Source organism: Narcine bancroftii, chromosome 2 (genome assembly GCF_036971445.1).
Source record: "Narcine bancroftii isolate sNarBan1 chromosome 2, sNarBan1.hap1, whole genome shotgun sequence".
Lineage (NCBI taxonomy): Eukaryota > Metazoa > Chordata > Chondrichthyes > Torpediniformes > Narcinidae > Narcine > Narcine bancroftii.
The window spans coordinates 355,325,743-355,345,499 of NC_091470.1; the positions used below are offsets into that span (position 1 = coordinate 355,325,743).

Sequence of the window (19,757 nt, forward strand, 5' to 3'; positions counted from 1 at the left end):
AGAGGGCCAAGACTGCTCCTTGTTGCAGCTTTAAGAGGGGACAGCCCAATCTCTGTAAATCACTGAATAACTCCTTCTCATTTTTCCTCAGCCATGTCCTCACCATCTTCATTTACTGTGAAGACAAATTCACTGAAGAGCCCAGGAATACAGAATTCCTACTATCCAGGTAGCCGAGTTGCTTGCTGTTAAAATGTGTGTTAGCCTTTTTAACTTTTTAGTCCAGGTCTTTGTTGGAATTTATAATCTCGTCTATTTAGCTTTTAAGAATTATTTATTTTTGCAATCGTTTGGGAAGTAGCTAAGTCAACTAATTCTGGTAAAGTGAGACTAGAACAAGTCAAATGTCATTCAAATTTTTCCCACAACCTCGCAGCCAAGTTTTAATCCTAGTTTTGCCTTCTGTGGAACGTGTCACTGCCTGCTGCGAGGTATCATTTATAAATCAAATAATAAATGCCTATGTACCCCACATGCAACCATGTTACCGATTCTGATGGCATTACAGTTGAAAGAGTTGCATCTTTCCTCTGTGACATTTGTACTTCACTTTTGAGCATCTTTTAAAACAATTTTTTTATTTATTGATTTTGCAGGTACAGTGACAGTTGCAAAACAAGTATCTCCCACATTCTCAGATAAATATAAAAAGTAAAGGCGGAAGAGTATTTCAATCCTTCTTTGCCATACCATATCATAGCTGATCTGAGCTAGGAATCAACACCACATACTAACCTATAAAGCCTATGAATATTTCTTGTTCTTGAAGACAGATTCCATATCTTCCTGGGGTAAAAATCATATCCTTTAGAGAAAATAATTTCCTCCTCCTCTGAGTCGTAACTGATCTAATCTGCAGGCCAGGATCACATGGTTTCAGGGTACATTGATACTGATTAAAATGAAGCCCTCCCCATCCAATGACTAAAATGAATACAGTATCATGATTAAAATTCTTCTCCAGCTTTCCCTCCTGCTCCAAGGCACAGTTTCATGGTGCTTCAGTCAAGTGACCATTGTTCCCGTGTGAATGTGTCCAGTATTCTTTGTGTGTGAGCATTGATTGATTAGCCTTCTGATACAATCACTTGAGATCCTCACAGGTGAGCTCAATCCTATCCTCACCTGCTGTCCACGTTAACAGAGGGGAAAGTGATATAAGTCAGGAGCAGAACATTGGCTGATTTTGTGTCTTTCCCCCTCCCCACTGGACTCTGGGGTAAAGTTTCATCCACCCATCTCCTCACCGGCTGAGGCCAACTTAGAGGAAATGGAACTGAATCCCATCGTGCTGGTTGGATGGGTTTAAGCCATCAAGGGAACTAAAGCAAGTTAGCGGGATTAAAAAGTGCACTTAAAAGTTTCTCGGGGTGGATTTTGACTTTCTCGGATATGGGTGAAACAACATTGTCCTGATTTTTGCATCGTTGCCCTCATTCATTTTCCTCAAAGTCAAAATCTTCCCACTGAACGCGAACACTATGCCTGTTGCAAATTCCAGTTTATTTTCCAATGGATAAGAAAGAATGAATTTATTCCTGGGAGGAATTCCATTTTTGAGGGAATTTAAGTCAGTTTTGATGCAAGTGCTCATGGAGACTTTAGTTGATAGAGAGTATGTAGAAATATTTATATTTCTGACTGACGACCTTAAATGGTAGAGAGATGTTGACATACTTTGCGTTGATGCGACTTGTCACTTGCTGCCCCCTACATCCATTAGTGACAAAATCTCGTCTCATGGATATGAGCCAGTTTTGATTTTACAAGCAGCACAAAGACTTGTTTTGATTTCACCACAAACATAACTGAAACCCTTCAGTTTGCTGTGCTTCTTCTTCCTTGAACATAATGCAGTGTACCACATCATCCTGTTTAGTAAAACACTCTTTAAGCTGTGTTTTGTTTCATGCTGACAATCTATCCATTAGTTTTAGTGCCTTGAGAATAATAAGGCTGTTTTCATCCATTATCACATGCAACCAGGTAGACACAAATATCTACGAACAAATAGCAAGTGCACTCCTGGGACTACATTTTCCATATATATTTATTATAAGGAGAACAGCAGCAAACCGCTGTTACCGACATACTCCTTAAAATTATTCTCGTCTACCGGTTTTCCCATCCTATGATAAAAATGTCAATGTACGTTTCATACTGAGTTACAGATCCATTGACACTCTGCCTTTGAACCCTTTATTTAATCTATTCATTCAAGGGATACGACTAATCACTGGCAAGGATCAGTTTGTATTAATTAAACCATTTCAGATAACAATTAAGAATCACCCCGCTTTGCAGTCTGGATTAAAACCTAGGCTAGATTGGGTAAAAATGGCAAATTTCTTTCCCTGATAGAGTATTTTCACAGTCACCATTGTTGATCCCCACTTATTAAATTCCAGAATGAATTTAGTTCTCCGGAGTTGATCTCCCCATCTGAAATGGTGGGGATTAGAACTCTGGCTCTGGATCCAAATGTTCGCCTTTCTATTCTAGCATGTTAACCACCATGTTATTGCACCCTTTCATTTCAGATTTAAACCCAGAATATTGGCAGGAAATTAGGAGGAAGTGGGGGCTGGACACAAGAGTAAACCCAATCCTGTGCCTTCAGGGGCTAATGCACATGTGAAAGAAGGAAAGAGTAGGTTTGGAGAACAGCCATCTGCTGCTTAACTTCTCTCTCTCTTCCATCACATTGATTTGCTGAATTTTGGATTTGAATCAGGATAGAAAGAGGGAAAAAAAAACATTTATTTGTGTAGCATAATAGACTGCAACATTATAGACTCATTGCAGACACTGAACAAACAAAAAAAATAACGTGAGCATCAAGGCATGTCAGGAATACATTTAAAATCTTAGACCTGGATGAGTGATGTTTTCACCACTTTCTCCTGCTCTAGATCTCATCCTCTTTACACGTACAGGTACGTAATCGTTATCCGAAATTCTGAACACCGCAAACCTCCGAAAACAGAACAATTTTTTACTGCATGTACAGTATATTTTAAGGTATTTAGTACAGTTTGAGCCAGTTTGTTTGGTTTTACTGTATGTTTTACTTGAAAATACGGGGATTGTCCTTTTCTGTTGAAAGGGTATTTGAGAGAGAGCAACAGAGCGACTTGGGCAGACGAGCGGGGAGAGAGCGGCAGTGCAGCTCGGGCTAGAGAGTGGTAGCGTGGCCCGGCCAGGCAAGGAGGGAGAGAGCGGTCTATCTTTATCTCACTTCATTTACCACAACCCCCATCCAATGCCTCTGCAACTCCCCCTGCCCACCACCCCACAATTACTTAAAAGCACTGCCATTTTAATATTATTCCGTTATCTGAAAAATTCCGAAATCCAAAAAGTCTCTGGTCCCAAGGATTTTGGATAAAAGATGTACCACACTTTAAGTCACATGCCCTGATCCAAAGACTTTGGACCAGCACTATTTCATCAATGCTTTGAAGGCTAGATCCTTCAAGGCAATGCATTGTTCAGCAGGTACAGTCAGTTGATGGTCCTTGAGAGGTACAGAGGAAACAGACTACAGCAACCTCTCACAGGAAAAATTCCAGAAATGCACAATGAGTGCAGGATAGTTATAGATAAATTATATCCATAAAATCTGTGTTGGACACACAGTTCTGCTTGACTGACAGCAGAATTACCAACTATCTGAAGCATTGTTTACTAAATGCAACCTCTGCTAATGTCATTTTTTAATGCATAGTGGAGATTATTTTTCCCATTTGGAACCAGTGTATAATTGCGTGGTATTATTATTGTCAACCTATTCCCTGCTCTCAAGGTGATAAGAGATTAATTCCAGAGTTTCACCATCCACATCTGCATTGATAAACACTGGTACACTCCAAGGCACAAGAAACATATACCATCATTAATCTTACCTCAAGAGGCACGGGGACGACCACATCCTGTCTAGTTACGTTCATGCTTTTAACTTTATCACATTATATCTGGTACAGGTGCATGATCCTTTATCCGGAACCCTTGGGGGCAGTGTGTTCTGAATTTTGGATTTTTCCGGATTTCGGAAAGCCCACCCGAATTGTGCTGCCATATCCACCCTCACCCCCTTCCAGTTGCCCGGCCACACCCCCCCCCGACCGCCGGTCCCTCAGCCGCCTCCCCAACCGCCGAGGCCACCCGGACGTCTCCCCTGCCTGCTAGTCCCTCGGCCGTCTCCCCCAACCGCGGTCCCTCGGCTGTCTCCCCCAACCGCGGTCCCTCGGCCATCTCCCCCAACTGCCGAGGCGGCCCGGATTTCTTCCCCGACTGCTGGTCCCTCGGCTGTCTCCCTCAACCGCGGTCCCTCGGCCATCTCCCCCAACCACCGGTCCCTCGCCCGCCCAGCCGTCTCCCCCGATCACCAGTCCTTAGGCCTCCCTGCAGTCTCCCCCGACTGCGGACCCTCGGCTGTCTACCCCAACCGTGGTCCCTCGGCCGCCTGGCAGTCTAGTGAGAAGGGTTCTTCTGTGAACAGTCTAACTTTTAATGTAATACAGCTGAATAAAGTGGAAGAACACAAGCACAATTAAAGTTACACTGAAAAAAATATTGATTTGCACCAAGTCTAAGTTTTATGTTCAGGGGACAGGGTGCTTGGGAGCTAATACAGGAGGGAGGCAAGAAATAAGTTCTTCACACAGAGAGTGCTGGGCATTGGTGGGATATGCTGCCAGCACCACCAGAGGTGTAGTCACTGCCCCCACTCCTAAATGCAGGTTCAAAAGGATATTTTAAGAGACTATTAGATAGGTACAGGGAACAAAGAAAAATGGAGTTACACAGTAAGGAAAGTATAGTCAGTTGGTGGAGTAGATTATTATGTCAGCACAGCACTCTGGGCCAAAGGGCTTGTATTGTGCTTTAGATTTCTATATTCTAAATGGCAGAATGGTAGCACTGTGGTGTGGTTCATTCAGGAGCCTGGTGGCTGCAGAGAAGAAACAGTCTGTCGGAGTGTGACTTCATACTCTTCAGCCTTCTCCACGATGGAAGGAGGGAGAAGATGTGTCCAGGATGTGACGGGTCCTTCAGTATGATGACTTCTTTTCCTTGACAGCTGGAGATGTAGATGGATGGCGTTTTTAGAGGGGAGGGATGTTTGTGTCATATTATCCCCTACTTTCTACAGCTTCTTCTGACCTTGAGCAGAGCAGCACCCCATACGTGGTAGGGTGATGTTTTTGATGGCACCTGTAGAGGTTGTTGATGAATAAGGGGGACATGCCACACTTCCTTATTTTGAGAAAGTAGAAGGGTTGGTGTGCTTTCTTGACTGTTGCATCAATGTGCTTTGTCGTCAGGTCATTAGAGATGTTTACTTTGAGAACTTTCCACTTCACCACGATTGGTGTAGAGAGAGGTATAATCTCTCCCCCTCTTCTAAATGCATTTATCTTTCTCAATTTGAAATGCAACAGCTTCCATCCCTTATTTATGATTTGTTGTTCTTTATTCTTCCCAAAACATTGTATTTGGCACCTTCCTATTTTAATTATAGGTCTCCAATTTGCAACTTGGCCTCATTCTTTAGGCAGTAAGTGATGAACCTCTGGAATTTGCTGCACTGTTGGCTGTCAAGGCCATGTCATTGGGTGTAGCCAAGGCAGAGATGCATAGCTATCTGAAGAGTCAAGGTATCAAAGGTTATGGGTAGAAGGCAGGGGAGTGGGGCTGAGTGGGAGAATGGATCAACTTATGATGAAATATTGGAGTGGACTCGATGGGCAAAATGGCCTACAGGTTCTATATCTTATGGTCTTATCGCATAGCAACATGGACCAGGCTTTTCCTGCTGTCCTGTCAGCTACAAATCACTGCATCTCATCGGAATTTTACATTTGTACATGACAGAAATTTCTCCGATGTATGTAATTTAATGCAAGGAGTATTGTTAGAAAGGCTGATGAGCTTAGGACATGGAGTGACACAAGATTACGACAGTATTGTTATTAGTGAGAGGCAAGACCGGGGTTCCATTGTTTCAGATTGATAGAGGGGGAGGGATGAAAGGGGGAGGAGTGGCATTGCTAGTCAGGGAAAATATCTCAGCTGTGCGGTCAGGATAGCCATGTAGGTTTGTCTACAAAGGCCATATGGGTGGATTTGAGGAACAGAAAAGCTGTGACCACATTGATAGGGTTGTATTATAGACCACCCAATAGTCAGAGAGAATTGGAGGAGAAAATCCATAGAGAGATTGCAGACCAATGTAAGAAACATAAAGTTGTGATAGTAGGAGATTTTAGCTTTTCAAATATTGACTGGGACTCCCATACTGTAAAAGGGCTGGATGGCTTGGAGTTTGTGAAATGAGTTCAGAAAAGTTTTCTAAATCATTATATAGAGGTACCAACAAGAGTGAATGCAGTACCTGATCTTCTATTATGGAACAAGACAGAAGTATGTGTCAGTGAACATTTTGGGCCCAGTGGCCACAATGTCATTAGCTTCAAGTTAATTACGGAAAAGGATAGGTCTGGTCCTCATGTTGGGATTATGAATTGGAGGGAGGGAAATTTTGTGAAAATGAGAAATATTTAGGAAGAGTGGATTAGGATATGTTGTTTTATGGCAAGATACGTTCAGAAAGTCCAAGGTCTTCAAAGGCAAAATCTTGAGAGTGGGTGGAGTTTTCATGTTCCCATTAGGATTAAAGGAAAGTTACTAGGCATAGGGAACCCTGGTTTTCGAGGGATATTGGTGATCTGATTTAAAAAAAGAGGGAGGTGTATAGCGGTATAAGCAACAAGGAGCTAACGAGGTACAATAACATTAGAGTAAAGGCAAGAAAATACTCAAAAGGAAATCAGGAAGGCAAAAAGATGACATGAGGTTGTTTAGGGAGATAACGTGAAGGTAAACCAGAAGGATTTCTCTAAGTATCTATCTGATGTCCAAGAGCCAATACTCGAGTCTTTACAATTTATTTGCTGGTGACCGTGTTTAGTGAGAGGGGTAGATTAGTATGGGGTTTTATTCTTCTTTTATTCCTTGTTCTTAGTTTTGTTGTTTTTTTAACGACTATTTAGATAATCTCAATATTAGAACATGAGAATTTTTCACTTTTCTTGAGAATTATATAAGACGATACAAAATTGATATGTGACTCGTATTCTGTATTGCATTATGTAAAATAATTAATTAATATTTAAACAAATTATACATGTAATATTTCTCTATCAAATTAATAAAAGTATTTTAAAAAAGAAAAGAAAGAGTAAAAGGATAGCAAGGGACAAAATTGGTCCCCTCGAGGATCTGAGTGGTCGTCTATGTGTGGAGCCTCACGAGATGTAGGAGATCTTAAGGAGTTTTTTTTTGCATCAGGAAACTGACATAGTGTATAAGGGAGGCAGGGAAACATATGGAAATTAAAGAGGAGGAGGTTCTTGCTGCCTTACAGCGAATAAAGGAAGATAAATCACCTGGGCCGGATGCGATATTCTCTCGCACCTTGAGGAAGATTAGTGTAGAAATTGCATTGGCCCTGGAAAATATATTCATAATGTCTTTAGCCAGAGGATTAGAGGCTCTAAAAATAAACCAGGTAATTATAGGCGTCAGTACATGTACACAATTCTTTATCCGGACATCTAAAATCTGGAAAGCTCCAAAAACTGGCAGTTTTTTCCTGGTGCTGGTACAGCGGAAGGAGAGAGAGAGAGAGAGAGAGAGAGAGAGCAGTGTGACTAAGTTGGGTGGGGGGGAGAGACGGGATCGCGACTCAGATTGGCGAGGGGCGAGAGAGATGGTAGAGCGACTCGGGTGGGCGAAGGGGCGAGAGAGACGGCAGCATGACTCAGGCAGGTAGGGGGAGGAGAGAGAGACGGCAGCGCGACTCGGGTGTGCGAAGGATAAGAGAGACAGCAACGTGACTCAGATAGGCGGGGGGGGAGAGACGACAGCGCGACTCAGATGGGCGAGGGGAAGAGAGACGCCAGCGCGACTGGAAGGGGGCAGATACGGCAGCACAATTCGGGTAGCCTTAAATCTGGGGCAGTTGGCTTTTGTTCTGAAATCCAGAAAAATCTGAAATTCGGAACACACTGTCCCCCAAGGGTTCCGGATAAAGGATTGTATACCTGCAGTGAGTAAATTATTGGAAGGAGTTTGAACAGCCATGGGCTAATTAAAGACAGTCAGCATGGCTTTATGCGTGGTAGGTCGTGTTTAATGAATCTTATATAGTTTTTCGAGTAGGTTACCAAGAAAATAGATGAAGGAAAAGTAAATGTCTGCATGGACTTTAGTAAAGCCTTTGACAAGGTCCCACATGGGACGTTGGTTCATAAGGTTAACACTAGGTTTCCATGGAGAGGTTGTAAACTGGATTCGTAATTGGCCGTGTGGGAAAAAAAACGGAAGGTAGTAGTGGATGGTTGCTTCTCAGGCTGGAGGCCTGTGATTAGTGGTGTACCTCAGGGATCTCTGATGGGACCATTGTTTTTTGTTGTCTAAATCAATGATCTGGATGATAAAGTGGTAAACTGGATCTGCAATCTTGCTGATGACACAAAGATAGGAAGCGTGGTGGACAGCAAGGAAGATTTTCAAGCTTGCAGAGGGGTCTGGACCAACTGGGTGAATGGGCCAAAAATGGCAGATGGAGTTTAATGCAGACAAGTGTGAGGTGTTGCAGTTTGGAAGAGCAAACCAAGCTAGGACATACACAGTGCAGTGAACAGGAATTCTCTGTCTGTGTGTAGTTCAGATGGCTGGCTCCTTCCTTGGCTCCGCTCTCACCTACCCCAATATAAACCCTGGTTTTCCCACCTTACCTCAGATTCACCTGAGGATTATTGTATGTACCGGCCATTGATTGTAAGTTATTAAAAGCGTATTTGTGCTCCTCTCAAGTCTCTGAATGCAATCAGTCAGGTTACAATTTTAATAGCTTACAATCAATGGCTGCTTTAATCCTGCACCTCGCAATCTTGTAATTCTTACTACGCCCTGATAAAGTCCGCCCCCTCCTAAAGCCCAGCTTTCGACTACATTAGGAGCTACATTTCATAGGCCACCATGCAGGTGGTGGACAAGAATGCACCCTTCCAGGTGGAGAGTGATGCCCTTAACCAGGCAGGCAGGCCAGTTGTCTTTTTCTCCCACACCGTACATGGCCACGAGCTTCAGAGCCCATCAGTGGACAAAAAGGCTCAAGCCACTGTAAAGGCCATCAGACACTCGAGGCATTACCTGGCCAGCAGACAAATTAGACTGCTCACCGACCAGTGATTAGTGGCATTCATGTTTAATAACACTAAAAGAGGTAAAATAAAGAAGACAAGATTGTGAGATGGAGGATCAAACTCTCCACCTATAATTATGATATGGCATACAGGCCAGGCATACTCAATGAGCTTCTAGATGCTCTGTCACAAGGAAGCTGTGCCTCTGAACACACCGGCCAAATGTGGTCACTGCACAATGAGCTTTGCCACCCAGGCAACACTCGCATGGCTTATTTCGTCAAGGCGAAACTCCATTGAAGATATCAAGAAAATGACAAGGTCCTGCCAGGTCTGCACTTCTATCGTCCCAGCAAAGTGCACCTGATAAAGGCATCCCACCCCTTCGAGCAACTCAGTGTTGATTTTAAGGGTCTCCTCCCTTCCACCAACAGAAACGTGTACTTTCTCAACGTTATCGACGAGTACTCACGTTTTGCGTTTGCCATCTCCTGCCTAGACATGACCACCACCACGGTCATCAGGGCCTTGCACTCTATTTTCTCCTTGTTCAGGTATCCCAGCTATTTCCATAGCGACTGGGACTCATCATTTATGAACGAAGAGCTACGCCAGTACCAGTTCATAAGAGGTATTGCCTCAAGCAGGATGACTAGCTACAATCCCTGAGGGAATGGACAAGTTGAGAAGGAAAATGCGATGGTATGGAAGGCCGTGAAATTGGCTTTCCAGTACAAAGGCCTTCCAGACTCATGCTGGCAAAAAGTCCTACCCACGGCACTCCACTCCATAAATTGCTTCTCTGCACTGCAACCAACGCAACACCTTATGGGATAATGTTCACTTTCCTGAAGAAGTCTACATCTGGGACCACCCTCCCAACTTGGCTAACGATACCAGGGCCAATCCTACTGAAAAAGCACATGAGGAGGAGCAGGACGGACCCACAGTTCAAGAAGATGCACCTGCTATATGCCAGCCCAACGTATCCCTATGTGGCTTATCCTGATGGCAGAGAGGACACCGTCTCCATCAGAGACCTAGCACCTGCAGGGACTGAAGATCCAACACTGCAAACAAGCCAGGAACCACCAAGTACCCCACCCAGGGTTCCGGATGACGCAGCTCGAGAAGTGGGTCAATCCACTCGATGACCAGAGCTGGAACCCTCGATACCCAATAACAGCACCACTGGGGTCCAGGACGTTCAGGAAGCCCAAAGTCCAGCAGTACTGAGATGCTCAACCAGAATAACCAGACCTCCTGACATACTCAACTTGTAAATATTTGTAAATTATTAGTGTTTTGAATCTATAGTCTCTATTTTTCACCCGCAGGTTCTCTTCTGAAAGAAGGGGTGAAAGCAGTGAACAGGAATTCACTGTCTGTGTATTGTTCAGATGGCTGGCTCCTCCCTTGGCTCCACCCTCACCTACCCCAATATAAACCCTGGTTTTCCTGCCTTACCTCAGATTCACCTGAGGACTATTGTATGCACCGGCTATTGATTGTAAGATATTAAAAGCGTGTTTGTACTCCTCTCAAGTCTCCGAGCGCAATCAGTCATGTTACACGCAGTAAATGGTAGGGCACCGAAGACTGCAGAGGAACAAAGAGATCTGGCAATGCAGATACATAATTCCCTGAAGGTGGCGTCGCAGGTGGACAGGGTTGTAAAGAAAGTTTTTGGCATTTTAGGTGTTATAAATCAAAGTATTGAGTATAGGAGTTAGGATGTTATGTTGAAATTGTTTAAGACATTGGTGAGGCCAAATATGGAATAGTGTGTGCAGTTCTGGTTGCCTAATAACCATGTAACTTTTTTCTATGTTGGAATGACAGTAAGGATATCAATAAGATTGAAAGAGTGCAGAGAAGATTCACTGGAATGTTGCTGGTCTTCAGGAGTTGAGTTACAGGGAAAGATTAAACAGGTTAGGACTTTATTCCTTGGAGTGAAGAATAATGAGGGGAGATTTGATAGAGGTTTACAAGATTATGAGAGGTATAGACAGAATGGATGCGAGTAGGGTATTTCCACTTAGATTGGGGGAGGTCATAGTTTTAACCTGTAAAGGGAAAGATATAGGGGAACGTTAGGGGAAAGTTCTTCACTCAGAGGGTGGTGGGAGTGTGGAATGAGCTGCCATCTGAGTGCAGGCTTGATCTTGAGTTTTAAGAATGAATTGGATAGATCAATGAATGGGAGAGGTCTGGAGGATTACGAAATAGAAGCTAGCGAAATAATGGAACTAGAAAAATAATGGTCAGCACAGACTAGAAGGGACAAATAGCCTGTTTTCTCTTCTGTAGCCTTCTCTGGTTCATCCATGGTTCTATAGTTCTTCTTCTATCCCACATTTGATGGTCTTTTACAACCCAAGCATGGAATTTTACCTTGTGACTGCTTTATCATTTACTTCCAGTTTACTCTCGTTTACTAATTACCCTCTTCGAACTGTCATCAATTTTGGTTCCTTTTTTTTCCACTGGGTTTGGAAGGCCAACAATTATTGCTTATGCACAATTGTTCTGGGTCTGAGAGACTTTGAAGATATTTATGATTATTACTGACAATTTTTTGAATTCTAAATTATTTAATTAACTGACTTTGCATTCGCCGGACTATGTGATAGGATTCTCACATGTCTTTGGGTCCATTGTCCAGGCCTCCGGATGCTCTTCCAGGTTAATATATAGGACTAGGTGTTACAATCCCTGACATTTCAGTAATGGTTAGATTGATCAAGTTAATAGGGTCGGTTGCCTCACTTAACAATGATAGACGATGACCACTAGTTCATCTTCCATTATTGTAATTGGGGCAACCGAGCCTAACCAAGAACTCAAACTATATGGAGCTCTTTATCCTTCACCAAAGTTTCTGGGTACAATTTCTCCATTTCTAATGGATGGTCACTTTCTTTTTCCCAGGGTACACAATTCCAGAACTAGAGAGCACAGGTTTAAGATGAGAAAGGAGCATTTCTAATGAATAGTCACTTTCTTTTTCCCAGGGTACACAATTCCAGAACTAGAGAGCACAGGTTTAAGATGAGAAAGGAGCATTTCTAATGGATGGTCACTTTCTTTTTCCCAGGGTACACAATTCCAGAACTAGAGAGCACAGGTTTAAGATGAGAAAGGAGTATTTCTAATGGGTGGTCACTTTCTTTTTCCCAGGGTACACAATTCCAGAACTAGAGAGCATAGGTTTAAGATGAGAAAGGAGCATTTCTAATGGGTGGTCACTTTCTTTTTCCCAGGGTACACAATTCCAGAACTAGAGAGCACAGGTTTAAGATGAGAAAGGAGAGATTTAAGAGGGACCTGAGGGACGATATTTTCATTCAGAGGGTGATTCGTATCTGGAGTGACCTGCCAGTGGGACCTACAGAAAAAGGAACAAAAAGCTTTTGTCTCTCCTCAAAAGATATTCAAAAGGCAAAAGCCTCTATCCTCAAAGACCCCAACTATGCAGGCCTAGTTCTCTTCACTCCACTACCATTGTGAGTCTAAAGACGAGCACTCAGCGGCACAAGGACAGCTGCTTCCCCTCTCCTATCAGATTCCTGAATAATCAATGAACCAAAGACACTGCCTTACTTTTCGTGCACAATTTAAATTTTATTTTATATTTATTGTAAAAGTAATTTATATGAAGGTTGGCATTTCAACCCTGCTACATAACACTGAATTTCATGACTTGTTCATGACAGTAAATTCTGATTCAGACAGAGGAAAGGATGGGAAGGTTTTAAAATGGTATGGACTAAATGCAGACAAATGGCACTACCCCAGATTGCCATCTTGGCCAACACGGGTAGATTGTGCCAAAGGGCCTGTTGTGTACTGCATGTTTCTATGGCTCCTCAATTCGGAACCAGAGCTGCCAGTCCAATGAAACAATAAAAACAGATGGGCTGACCTGGGAGTGATGGGTCTGGCAGGCATCAAAAAATAAATACCTTGTCTGAAACTCAAAGACACATCAGGAAAGATTCCATATGTGAAACCTTTCAGCAAGCACAGAGCATTGCAGCGAAGTTCAGGCCCTTCAGCCCACAATGTTGCGTCGGCCCATATAGACACGCCCTATCTCAAAGCCCTCCATTTTTCTTTCATCCAAAGCCCTTAACCATCTGAATATTCTGCCCTTTCCTTTGGGTCTGCATCATAGAGTCCTCCCTTTAATCACCAAGACACAGTGGGGAAGAGAGAAGCAAGCAGAAGAAGGTGCAAGACTGGGAAAATTATTGAGTCGATTGGAATGTGAGGCAGGTTGCAAGTCTCCTGCACTCTGCTATGAGGCCTTTGTTCTGTATTAGACATGGCTAAGGAAGCTGAGATTCATAAGTAAGGCTGTAGCAGAGCTTTTCATGGTCTGTAGTTAGAATTGCATTGACAGAGACCTTTGAACTTACCATTCTTCCCGAATTTAACATATTGAACTCCATGCCCGTTCACTCTCGGAATGGTTCTGATAACGTGCTGCCAATTTAACAGCAGACCACTATTCCACTTTTCAGCTGGGTTGGATGACTCAACATTTTCACTCCTTAACTACTCATAATATCATGAAAGACCACCACAGTTCTATCCTACCAATGACCACTAAAGTCATCACTAACCACTTGTGTTGTTATTCTGCCCCATGTTACCATGTATACATTGTTCTTATCTCTGTAAATGCTTCTATGAAGGCCATTGCAGAATCTTGTGGAGGAAATGCCTATTTCCCTGAACTTTTCAGAAAATCATTAATTTGAAGAAGGATGGGGGAGTGTAAATGCAATTAGGAAGACGCAAGTGATAAGACATTACTAACTGTGCTACAACATGGCCATCACGGGCAGACAATGCCCAGTAAATCTTATTCTACACCCAAATATGTCATCAAATTTACTGATGGTACATTGAATCAGTCTGGGTCCATCAGCCTTGGAACACCTGTCCTGTGGGGCTTCCTGATAAGATGCATCTTAAGATTCTCACCTTTATTTTCATGTCTCTTCATGGTTCATGTTGTCCTTTCTCTCTAATCTTCAGAAATATCTGCTCTTCTCCAACTTGGTCATCCATGAGTCCAACAAGAATGTACGAAGCTGGGAGCAGGAGTAGGGGATTTGGCTCCTCACGTCTACCCTGCTCTTTGATATGAATGTGGCTGATCTACCCCAGTCTAGCAGTCCCTCTACTCTAATTCTAGAGACTTGTTAGATTGATTAGATTGGGGCTCTGGAATTGCTTCCCCAAACCCCTCCGATTCCATTTATCCCATCAAGTCATACACTATTTGGTCACCTGCCTCAAGATACATTTCCTTTTATCATTAGAAAATCCTCTCATAAGCCACTTTAGGGTCATTTTGCTTCAGAAATGCAAGTTTCAATTTCAAATTGACTTAAAAATTTATAATGGAGGCTGAGGAATGTCCTGCATTCTCATCAAACAGTTTAATTTAGTTCAGCAAATGCCTAATCTCATTCATTCAGGCTGACTCATGCTGCTATGTTATTAGGAAGACAGCAATTGTTTAATTGTGTCTCAAAGTTTCAGAAACAGTCATTCATATAGTTAGCGACGTTCAGTTTGCCAAATAAAATGTGCCATGATTTCTGTCGTTAGTTGGATTGCTGGTGTGGGTTAGGGAGCGTGAACGGAATGGCCTGGGCTCCTGCTTCTGATTCCTATTCAATGCTCCCTCTTAGAAAAAGCACAAAGGTGGACGGCATACTTCAGGCTTGTTTCCTTTGTTAAAGTAGCCCACTGATTCTCACCTCCTTGACATAAACATGGGCGAGGAATCAAAGTGCTATTGATTTTTTTTGAATATTTTGTTTTTGATTTTATGAACAAACAATACCAAATTACCATCACAGATAAGTAATTAAATGTGAATCATTAATACATGTTCCGAATATGACCCTTATCCCCCCTCCCCAAAACAAAATGAAAAAGGTGAAAAAGGAAAAGAAAGAGAAGGAAACAGGAGAAAAAAAGAAGACGAGAAAGAAAAAGAAAAAGAGAAGGATCTACCTAGATATGAAATCCAATTCAACAAAGAAGAGGCCTAATTATTTGTATCTAAATTTCAATAAAAGGAAGAAAAATAGATAGAATAAACATTTATTAAGTATTCAACCCTACATTTTGTCAGGAAGTTTCCCATACCTGCAAAAACATGTTGTTGTATTTATTCCTTAAGTTGTAAGTGATACTTCTCCAGAACACAACTGAGCATTTCAGTATTCCAACAGGCTATTTCCAAGAAAGAATCAGACTTTCAGGTAACTGCGATACATTTCCTGGCCACTGCTCATGCAATTTTAAGAAAAAAACTCCAATTGATACTTGGACAGCCTCATTTTAGGTCTTAAGTCTGTAATATTTCTGAAAAGAAACAATTCTGGACTTGTTTCCCAATAATTTGATTTAATAAAGCTCTTAAGTTTCCCCAAAAGGATTTCAATTTGGAACATGACCAGGTGGAATGTAAAAATAACTACCCGTTTCTTCCCCACATCTGAAACGTATATCAGAAAAATTAGGATTTAATTTATGTGTTTTTTTGTGGGGTAAGATAAAGCTGTTGCAAAAAATTATATTGCACCATATTGCATCTTACGTTAATTGTGTTGGTCATACAGTCGTAGCATAAGTTCGACCAGGTCTTATCATCAATACTAATATTCAAGTCTGATTCCCATCTTTGTTTTGATCTATGTAACTCCCAATGAGGAGTACCCAATAGGTTTAAAGTATACATTACTGACATGAAATTCTTTATGATCCCATTTCGAATTTGAATCTCCATTTCACTGCACTCTGGTAATGTCATAGTCGGACCTAATTCTTCTTTAAGGAAAGCTCTTAATTGAAAGTAACAAAAGATTTTATTGCTATAAATATTGTATTTATTTTTTAATTGTTCAAATGATAATAATTGCCCTTGTACATAACAATCTACATATCTGATCCCTTAAAGGAACCGTACATGTAGAATTGAATTATACATAGTTAGAAGAATTAGTGTATTCTGAAACAAGGGCATTTTTGGAGTAATTTCTTTTCTTGTATTCATTTTAATATCAGATACTCAAAATGTGTTTTATTCTTGGTGTTTCTTTTCCAGCTATATTAAAATTTATAGCCCATTTATATATAAAATCTTCTGCCACTCTTTCCCGACTATGTGCAGTTCAATTTCTACCCATGAAGGCTTGTCTCTTAGGTCAAAGAGGGAAGTGACAAATTTCATCTAAGTCACCCAATAATAATATTTAAAGTTGGGAAGTTGTAATCCTCCCTTATCATATTTCCAAGTTAATTTTTCCATGGAGATTCTAGCTGACTTACCTTTCCATAAAAATTTCCTAACTAGTTTATTCAAATTGTGAAAGAATTTCTGTGGTAGTGGTGTCAGGAGGGTCCGGAAGAGGTATTGCAGATAAGTGCTATAGATCTTATGGAACTACACTCAATAAACAGGTGGTGAAAAAGGAGGGGAGAAAATTAGAGGAGGAATAGAGGGAACCAAAGAATGGGCTCTTTTACTGTTATCACAGACTTCAGGGAAGGATGCTAATAAAATTGGAGCATCATTGTCGGGGTTAGTAGATAGTCCATAATTATAAAGGAGAACGAATGAGAACTTTGCTCATAAATTCACCCCTGTTCAGCAACTTTGGAAGATTGAATTATGCTTCCTCAGCACGTTCTGTTGAATATTTGAAATAGATTGGTGAGACAGAGGTATATGCAATGGTGTTGGTATGCCCCACATGTTGCATTGCCAGAAAAGGATGAATTTTTCTCATGAATATATCCACAGAGCTTCCTAAAGTAGGTTTCAACCACGTCGTGACTGCTGCAATGTAGACAATAGCATAAATACTTGAAAGCAAAAATCGAAGGTAATTCTTTAACAAATCCAAAGTGATATAAGACATTCAATCATTTTTTTTGGGAGTGGCATCGCACATGGACTCATGGAGCAAAGTATTAGTTCTCATTTTATATTGGATGCAATATAACTGTTGGGTTCATTTATCACGAAACTCAAGGAATTCATATTATATTTCTGTACTCATATTTTAATGGTGATGTCAATTTGGTGAACCGCTATCAAAAAAACCCATATATTTTATTAATATTGACAACAGTACAGTCCAGCTTTCATGGCCATCGAAAAGATCCATCGTCCAAATACGATCTCTATTCAATTCCAGACATTTAGGTTGCTAGACTTCATGCATTTCTTCCTTGTCCTCAGAAAAGGTCAATCTATTAAAACTGCATCTCTCTGATTCAACAAGTTGAACTGAACTTCACCCACAATGTCATATTCAGATCAGAGTTTGTGCTCGATTAGATTCCTGCATTGAAATCTTGCCCTTGCCGCCTGGTTTATTATTTCAAAGATTCAAGATTCTGCACTTACAACTTCCAAGCCTTTCAATTCAACTTTGAAATTACTTCTAGGTATCCATTCCTTTAGATATATTAGGTTTATGTATACAAGTCCGATCATGTAAAGTTAACCTCTTTGATAGTGTTCTAATAAATATTAATATATAAATGCGATGCAGAAAATTAAGATGGAAACTAACTTTAGTTTTTTCTCTGGTTTCGTACCACCTTGGTTCTACTTAATGCCTGGTCAGCAGATCCTTTCGTGCCAACAGCAATATTAGGTGAGGATCTTTCTTACTTTTTCCCAGTTTACTACAAGTCAAGCAGATGAAATAAATCAAACACATAAAATGCTGGAAATGCTCAGCAAGTCAGGCAAAATCTGCTGGAGAAAGACAACATTTTACATCAATGATCTTTCACCTGAACTATTCCCAGTATTTTCTGTTTTGATTTCAGATTTCCATCTTCCGGAGTTTTTGTGCATTTGTAAGATGAAATAAATCAATTCAGTGGCTTGTGTCTCATTGGTTACATGGCAGAAGATAACTTAATTTCATTCACTTCTCATGCGATCCGTTCCTCATCAACCAAATAGCCCTAGATGTTCCCAGGTTTACAAGCGGGTCTGTGCTGAGTTAACTGGTTTTGGATAGGGTGAAAGTAAAGGACAAATGGGTCCAGGAGGAGAAAAATCAGCCAGGGTTCCTGCTCCTGACCACTGCCTTCTGACTAAAACCTCCCTTGTCTTGCCCCATCCACTCACTTGCTGAACAAGTGCGCACGAGTGCGTGTGTGTATGTGAAGCTTTCGAAAGGGAACTGAGAAAGAGTAATTTGTGCAGGAAGAGCAAATTATGGGGAAAGAAATGTACAATGGGATGAGTAGGACTGCACTTGATGGGCTGAATAGTCCCCTTCCCTGCCTTAACAATGGTATGATTGCAAGGATGTCCTGTGAGGATATGCTCAGTTCAGCTGTGATGCTCACCTACACTCACACATGAAGAATGACAGCTTGCTTAGCTACCAGAAAGTTGTTGGCATCCATCAGACCACAATCCTGCAGGAGCCCGCATTCCCAGAAAAAAAGGGTGCCAAACCTAAGAAGCACCTACACACAATTGTCGCCTTATCTTGAGGTTGATTAAGCAGGTTAAACTTAAAATAAGCAACAGTCCCCTAAAAAAAAACCAGAAATCTTATTTCTCTTACCTCAAACACCCTGCTTTTTCTTTATTCTCAATATATTTGATCGAGTGTGAGAGTAATCATTGGTTTAAAGCATGACTTGCTATTGGAATTGTGATGCAATGTTGCCCGTGCCATTAGTCCCACCCAGTTGTCATTGATTGGTACTGAGATCCAAATCCTATCAGGTTAAAGGATAGTCCTGCCAGCTGACCATTTACGGTCTCCTCCATCCTTCTATCAGGTGATATAGGCATAATGATTGCAGTGTTAAAAGCACATGAGTGACACAATCTATTTAAAAAAGCTGCAAAATAAAAACTCAAACCTGTTGTAATATGAGAGTTTCTGTGATTAGATTTCTAATCTAGTTAATAACTCATCAGAAATGACAGTTATATTTTACTATATCTTACAATGTTCACAGTACTGTTTCTTATGCCCTGTTTCCTTTTCTCCTTTTTTTCTTCTCCACATTAACCCGTTATATATCCCTAAAATAAAGTGCCAATAAATGGTAAGTTTCATGTTTACCCTGTGCCACAGGCACATTGAGCAGCTCACAAATTCTGGCCAGTTCTGTGGTGTATTGACTTGCATGGCAGTTGACATACAGCATCTCATGCTCTGTGTGACAATCCATGAAGCCATTACGTGGCATGCAAAGCAATTATTCAAGACATTGACCCTCTCTGCCCTTTCGCTCCCACTATATTTTCACTGACCCCCCCCCCCCCACCTCCCATCTCAACCACACACCTCACCCCTCACTCCATGGACTACCTCTTGCATTTGCCATTTTATATACCAGTGATTTTTTTTTGTGCCTGGCCTTTTAAATGTAAACTTTTTTTTTTGAAAGCTTAGAGTGGCATTGAACATTTCATCCTCATTCCTGAAGTGCACTGTTATGGCTTGCTATCATTTTTTTTCTCTT

General features: G+C 41.4%; 1 protein-coding gene across 10 annotated transcripts in view; it reads left to right on the forward strand.

The window, feature by feature from the left end:
* The window catches only part of LOC138755773 (receptor-type tyrosine-protein phosphatase mu-like), a 1,095,616-nt gene that overhangs the window by 887,444 nt on the left and 188,415 nt on the right, over positions 1-19,757 (forward strand). For 5 of the 10 annotated variants that reach the window (XM_069922352.1, XM_069922356.1, XM_069922359.1 and 2 more), the window contains 2 exons: positions 92-169; positions 17,882-17,911. In XM_069922352.1, coding sequence (XP_069778453.1) covers positions 92-169; positions 17,882-17,911 — 108 coding nt within the window. The remainder of the gene's footprint in view (positions 1-91; positions 170-17,881; positions 17,912-19,757) is intronic. The other 5 variants (XM_069922355.1, XM_069922358.1, XM_069922361.1 and 2 more) reach the window with 2 other exon arrangements.